This window comes from Aotus nancymaae, unplaced genomic scaffold, assembly GCF_030222135.1.
Source record: "Aotus nancymaae isolate 86718 unplaced genomic scaffold, 86718_ANA_hifiasm-v0.15.2.pri h1tg000012l, whole genome shotgun sequence".
In the NCBI taxonomy this organism is placed as follows: domain Eukaryota; kingdom Metazoa; phylum Chordata; class Mammalia; order Primates; family Aotidae; genus Aotus; species Aotus nancymaae.
The window spans coordinates 28,492,740-28,500,290 of NW_026988423.1; the positions used below are offsets into that span (position 1 = coordinate 28,492,740).

The 7,551-nt window shown below is 37.8% G+C and overlaps 1 protein-coding gene across 1 annotated transcript; it reads right to left on the minus strand.

The window, feature by feature from the left end:
* Nucleotides 1–335: 335 nt before the first annotated feature.
* LOC105729474 (olfactory receptor 6T1) lies at nucleotides 336–1,307 on the minus strand. The gene has a single exon (XM_012470230.2). It carries the CDS (start codon nucleotides 1,305–1,307, stop codon nucleotides 336–338), a length of 972 nt encoding a protein of 323 aa, XP_012325653.2.
* Nucleotides 1,308–7,551: the final 6,244 nt, after the last annotated feature.

The following is a 7,551-nucleotide window of genomic DNA, read 5'->3' on the forward strand; positions in this document are numbered from 1 at the left end:
GCAGAAAGAAAAGTGTTTAAGTGCACATATGAGGAGAAAGAGAAGGAGCCTCCCTGTATGGATGTCACGTGCTCACACATGTTCTCCAATCCAGGGATTCTATCTTGAAAGCAATTTGACCAATTGGAACAGCCTTCTCTGTGGGGAGGAGGAGGCACAAGGAAGAAAGGTTGTAGGGAGGGAAAATGAAGGTTAACCACCATATTTCATACTGTATATTTACGAAGACTGTTCGTTCATTAGCTGAGAAAAGTGCACAGTGTTGCCTATGTTCTTTAAACTTCTTGCACACTTAAAACATTTTCAATAAACATTTAATCTCCCATTTAATAAGATCATTTCCTTTGACTCGTGACCCTCAGTTTCCTCACAGCAGTGAGCCTGAGCCACCCCAGGGCATCTCTCAGTGCTTGCTGCACCTTGTCATTGCGGAGAGTGAAGATGAATGGGTTCAGGAGGGGTGTGATGATGCAGCTTAGGACGGCAACACCTTTGTTGAGCAGTTTGGACTGAGCCTCTGACATACGAATGTAGAGAAAGATGGTACTGCCATAGAAGATGACCACCACTGTAAGATGTGAGGTGCAAGTGGAGAATGCTTTCCTTCGCTCAGCAGCTGTGGGGGCTCCAAGGACAGTGACAAGAATGCAGGCATAGGAAACTGAGGTCAGAGCCAGCGAGCCCAGTAACACCGATGTAGAAAGCACAAAAGCCACCAGTTCCAGCAGACGGGTATCCCCACAAGAAAGCCTGAGCAAGGACCAACTGTCACAAAAGAAGTGGTCAATACCATTGGGACCACAGAAAGGCAGGCTGGCCATGAGGACAGTGGGGCAAAGGACCCAGAGGAATCCAGCTAGCCAGGAGGCCAGCACTAGCTGGGAACAGACGTGGCCACTCATCAGGGTCTCATAGTGGAGTGGTCGGCAGATTGCCAGGTAACGATCCAGAGACATGACGGCCAAGAGGAAGAGGTCAGTGGTGCCTAGAAGGAAGTAGAGGTAGGACTGGATGATGCAACTGACAAATGAGATGGTGTGATTCCCCGTCAGGATGACAACAAGCATCTTGGGAACCACAACAGTTACCAGCAACAGCTCCAGGAAGGATAAATTCTGCAGAAAGAAGTACATCTGTGTGTGCAGACGTTGGTCGGTCCAGCTGAGCACAATAATTAACAGGTTGCCTGTGGCTGTTACAATGTACGTCGCCATTAACCCCAGGAACATCAGGAATTGTAGGAGATGGTTACTGGGGAAACCCAGTGGGACAAAGCTTGTTACCTGAGTCCAGTTTTCAGGGCTCATCTTCAGTCACCTGCAGGGGAAATGAAACAGAACTCTGTAACTGGTCTATAGCTACCAATCATTATTTAACCAATTGGTGAAATAATATTGAATACCCACCATTTCCTTACATTCTGAGAATATGTTGATCTATATTTTGGTCTGCAAGTGACTTACAAAGAGAGAAACAAATTACAATAGTAAGCAGCATGGCAACATTGAACATTCAATTCTGTATCTGAAAATTTACACTGTGCACAGTATCTCTTCTCCCAGTAAAACGGTAAAACTCTTAAAACTAGGTTTTACTGTTTTCAGAGATAAGAAAATGATGACAGAGGGAGGTTAAGTGACTCTTCTATGATCACGTATGAAACAGGTGGTAGAGGCAGGATTTCATACGGAGCTTCTGTGACTCTAGCACATGCTACTGACACTGTTGTGCTCAGACAGAGAACCATGCGAGTATTGTGGCCTTAGAGGAATCCAGAGGAGTAGAGGGGTCAGAGAAGACTTTACATAAAAAATGAACCATGAACAAATTTTACTGGTATTAAGAACTCTTGTTTTAGTGTTTATGGTCCTTCTGTGTCCTGTCTTGATGTAAAATAACAGAATTAAAAAATCTGGGTTTTCAGTATCCTTAGAGATTTAATTTGCATTAGTCAGCCAGGAAGCCAGATAAGACCAGACTGTGCAAAACCCAAATGCTGTCATAACGTGTTATTTTTCTGCCCCCCTGACCCCGACCTAGACTCCTGTAGAATGCTAGAAATCTCTCTTCCTAGTGGAATGCTTACCAGTTTCTCTCAGCTTTAGTTCACTCAACATTCTAATAGTATAAGATGGGGAATAAGGGGAAATGGTCTCAAAGGAGATGGTATGTATCAACTTGCCTTCTCAACTTTTGCCTTAATTTGGAACTATGTTTGGCATCTGTAAAATGTATCTATATGTTTTGAAGGACTGGGTTTCGTTAGACAATTAGACATCTTGGGTTCTTTTTTTTTTTTTTTTTAAACATCTAGCACCAAATACTCAGAATCACATAGATCTTGCTTAATTAGAGGAAATGGGAAATATTCTTGAAAATGAGCATTAAGTTACTTTGTTTAATTGACAAGGAGTAAAGTGTTAAGAGTTTAGACAAAGTTTAATTGAGGATTATCTATTACTTCAGACCAACAGTGTTAAAGATGGGGAGCACAGATATTTTCTCAATTCTGTCTGAAGCTACTTTAACAGGCAGTGTTGAACTGAGGCAAGCAATCCAGGTTTGAAGGATGAAGAAGAGAGACATGTTCTGTTTATATCAATTCTGGAAAGAATAAGTCTGAGAGTTAAGTAGCTGGGTAATAATAATGCTTCATTCTGCTAGTCTAGGGCTTACATCTCCAAAATCAAAGAAATAACCTTAATAAAACCCAGCAAAGGAGGCCAGAGCACTATGTCAGGATAACATAATCATTTCATACAATGAAATGTGCTACTGTGGCTATTTCCAAAGCACCAGGTAAATATTATCAAAAAGTAACTTATAAAGCCTGTGAAACCCATGAAATCAGTTTCTGACTGCTATTATAAAATACATTCACTAAAGTCTGTTCTCCAGCTTCCCTTTGTCAACCTGAATAACTCCTTATCAGTTCCAGAGAGCCTCATCAGTTGGCTGGCTGTCTCTTATAACACCAGACCATGTCATCCCTGTATATACATGTTTAAAATGTTGTCATTTTCAACCTCAAAATAATCTTAATGCCTTAAATCATTTGCCTAATGTCAAACAGCTAAAAATTGTTTGTATTATAGTTAGAAATGTTTTTTTGTTCCTATGTATTTTGCACCAAAAATACTGATTAACAAGATGAGAATCAGTGAAGGGAATCAGAACTTTGAGGGACACACACACACACACACACACACACATTTTTCAATTGACATAATGATTTAATTTACACAATTAGATAACTATTATCATAGTCCACTTTACAATTGAGCAAACTAGAACAGTATAGGTAAAACAAAGAAACAAACAAAAAACACCCTCAAATGTAAAGCTAAGATACACATCTAAGCTTATTTGACTCTGGTGTGTGACCATGGCACTAGCAAATATGACCATGAAATTTGAACCTATCAAAGGAAGAAAAGGACACAGATTTAAAATGCCATCGTATAATGATGCTTATAATGATAGCAGCTAGAACTTACTGAGTAGTTACTATATACCTGAGACTTTGTATTCATTTCATTGTTAAATGTCTCAGCAACTATACAAGGTAGACATTATTATTATCTCCATCCTACAGACAAGGTTTAGGGTTAGAAGGATTAAGGACCCACATTAATGAGTACTAGAGTTAGTGATTAAAATTATAGCAGTCTGAATTCAGAGCCTGAATTTTTAAGTGCTAAACCACAATATCTTATATGAGAGAGAATTTGTAATTATAAATTTGATTTGATATCAATTTCCACTTGTCCTCTTACTTCATCTGTCAACTAATGACAGGAATTCTACATATGAAATGAATCGTTATAGTTTAAAGATTTGATCCTGATAAAATGAAAACATCCTCCAGGATATGTGTTAGATTGGGTCTTATCCAAAAGTCTTTTAGCTCCTCCTCCAGAGCAATGGACAGTAGAGGTTATAGTCTCAATTACCACTCCTCATTCCCAGAAGATGGGCGCACCCCACCCCCTTGAATAAGATGTTGAAACTTGTTTCTTCTTGTTTTTCAAGTTCTATTTCAGGATGTCCTGCATTTATATCACAAGAAATTGAGGCATTTTACTTGGCAACAAAGATGAAGTATTAATCATATACTTTATTTCTAACCATAACTGGTTATAGGTCTAGAAGCACACATAAGTACATACCTATTTTATCAGTCCCCAGTAAGTATTCACTTATGGCATTACTACGTTTTGCTTGTTATCCTAAATTTGATGGAATCATCAAAATCATCCCATCTCCCTTTTGTAAGATTAAACTTTCCTGCCAGGGTGTACATACACTTGTGCTTATGAGACCCTTTCTCAAGCCCTTTATCCACCTAGACCATTTGCTTTCGTAAATTTCTCCTTGGCTAAGTGATGTTTGCTAATGTGTATGTTATTCTGCCTAACCTTGTTGCTTCTCATTTTGCAGTCTTTTCATACCTTCCCTGGCCAAATCCTTTCCGTTTTGTTGGCAACACTATTGCTTACTTTGTTTCTCTTTCCTGTCTGTAGATGTACTCTGGGAATCTTGAAGTTTGAATGGATTTTACACCTTGTTAGTCAAGGGTGAATTTAGGTTTCTTGATTTTTTCCTAAGAGTATGGGAAACCTGCATTGGAATCACCTGGTATGTTTCTTTAAAATGCTGATTTCTAGGCTCTACTCATAAAATTGCAATTATTCTCTGGGTTTAGGGCTCAGGAATATAATTTTTTATCAATTTATCTGGGTTATTCTTATTTAACCAAAAGTTTGAGAAGTACTAGTTTTGGGGAGAAAGAAGGGTGTTGAGCAGGTTTGAGCATTATTAGGGTAAAGGACTGAGGTGTAAGGGAGGGGTAAGTTGAAGGTCAGATCTAGAAAGGCCTGATTATGGACGGCTGAGTTTTATAAACTAAAAACATCACCAACTTTTTAATGCAGTGATAGAACTAACTATGTAAATGACCCAGAACAGCAATAAATCTAGCTTTCTGAAGTCTCACAATATATTTGGATGGCTGTCTCAGGCTTTAATATGTCCACAGGCCTGCAGAGGTATTTATTTATTTATTTATTTATTTATTTATTTATTTATTTATTTTCGAGGTGTGAGCTAGCAAAGTACTCTCACAAGGGTGAGATTGCACATTTATTTTGTTATGTGCTGGATAACCTACCAGGTATCGGAGGTACCTAGCAGAATGAGCCTGAATAGGTTACGGAGGCGCTCATAGTGTGTAAGGGTTAGATACATGCAAATGATAAATTCCATTATAACTCAAATTCCATAGCCTTTAAACTCATCAGGTTGAAATCATTATTTACTTATTTAGAGATGGAGTTTCACTCTGTCACCCAGGCTGGAGTGCAGTGGCACCATCGTAGCTCACTGCAACCTCTGCCTACTGGATTCAAGCAATTCTCTGCCTCAGCCTCCTGAGTAGCTGGGATTACAGGCACCCACCACCACGCCCGGTTAATTTTTTAATTTTTAGTAAAGACAGGGTTTCACCATCTTGGCCAGGCTGGTCTTGAACTCCTGACCTTGTGGTCCACCTGCCTCAGCCTTCCAAAGTGTTGAGATTACAGGCATGAGCCACTGCACCAGGCCGAAATCATTTTTTAATTTAGCAAATAGCATGCTCTGTTTTTGCCATCTTTAAAGCAGGATATACTTATGTAATTACTATGAATATATTTTGATCAGTAGTTTGATAATACTTATAATCTTATTTTCCTATTGAAATACTCAAAATATTTTTTCTAATCTCCATTGACTGTACACCCAGGTCACTTTCTGGCTACTCAAAATACAATAATGAGAAAATCAGAGCTTCTTATAATGCAATACTATACTTTATAGGCTCAAGTGTTGGTTTATCTATGCAGAGCTCAATAGCTGAGGATATAAATGAAGAGTTCCCATTCCTATCTTCCATCAGTAGTTGGAAATTGTATAGCTGTGTACAATAAAATGTATTATAGTTTTAGCACTCCAAATCTATATGCCTTAAATTAATTATAAACAAATCTCCTTGATTTCAATGAGTCAAGTTTTAAATCAAGAATAAAAATAAATTTGGGGTATACCAAGTTGCCTGACATAGGAGGTGATATAAGTTGTCTCCTTTACCTGTTCCAATACTGCATTTCTTAGGCTTCTTCCCCTAGCCAGTTTGAAGAATGTTCACTGAAAGTTTGTATCAGGATCCTGTTTATGGTCAATGGAGCACAAAGAAGGCTTCTTGAATCTTCAGTTGTTTATGTTTCAAGTAATACCAAGAAAAACTCTTTCTCGGTGTTGAAAGAGAAGTTACTATAAATTTGCATGATTATTTCTTTGTACCTCCAATCAATATCAATTTACTTTAACTTGCTTTGATTGGAAATCTCAAAAGGGAATAACTTTGACCAAAGTTCTCTAAAAATAAACTAATGTAATTAGTCCTTTGAGGCTTTAGGGGGTGAGATGTTTGAGATTTGTCACAGAGTATGGACTGTACTTCTTCAAAAAAAGATAGAGCTACTTCTTAGGTACAGAAGTAGAATAAAATTTATTGCTGTATTTGAACTTTGAGAAATTCCCTTAAGCTAGGTAGTGTCTCAGTGAGGCCCTGGGTATCTCAAGGACATAATGAAATTATGACAATTAAATATATATATGAGATCAATGTTAATTTAAAATATCTAATCTTTTTTTTTCAGCGAGCATTGAATATCAAGTCACATACTAATTATGGTATATAATACTTGGCATAAACTTGGATAAGTTACTTAAATTCCTTGAGCTTCAGTTTTTTCATCTGTAAAATGAAGAATCTTCAAGAGAAAGAATTGTGTAAAATTTGCACCCAGGTGATCAATGGACATTAGAAAAAATATTTGAATCTTGCTTATTAAGAAGGACAAATAAAAATTATCCTCTCATTTATATGCTCAAAGTATCTCATTTTTATACTCAAACTATCTACATTTAATAAGCCCAAAGTATCTACTTTTCAAATTATCTGCCTACTTCACCCCATTCCCCTCCAATGTTGAACTTGTAATTCATCAAAACCATACTGTAAACTGTTATGAGTGTACCTTTCTAGACACGGTTATATTGAAATATTTTGCATACTCTGAAGTGTAAAATGAATGAAAAGTATTGGATTAAAAGAGATTCAACAAGATCTAAAGAATACTTAGAAGTTTTATTAATGCTTGTCCAACCTTGATTGGAATGTAAAAATGTGAAGTTATGCCAAAATGTGTACTAGGGATTTTTATTTGCATTTAATTATGTTTTTTTGTTTTTTTTTTTGACACAGTCTTCCTCTGTTGTCAGGATGGAGTGCAATGGCTCAATCTCACTGGAACCTCTGCCTCCAGGGTTCAAGCCATTCTCCTGCCTCAGCCTCCTGAGTAGCTGGGACTACAGACCCATGCCAACATACCCAGCTAATTTTTGTATTTTTAGTAGAGATGGGGTTTCACCAAATTGGCCAGAATGGTCTTGATCTCTTAACATCATGATCCGCCCACCTTGGCCTTGCAAAGTGCTGGGATTACAGGT

Bases quoted from the DNA above. Each gene is read 5' to 3' on its own strand.
- LOC105729474 (XM_012470230.2), bottom strand. From the start codon at position 1,307: ATGAGCCCTGAAAACTGGACTCAGGTAACAAGCTTTGTCCCACTGGGT.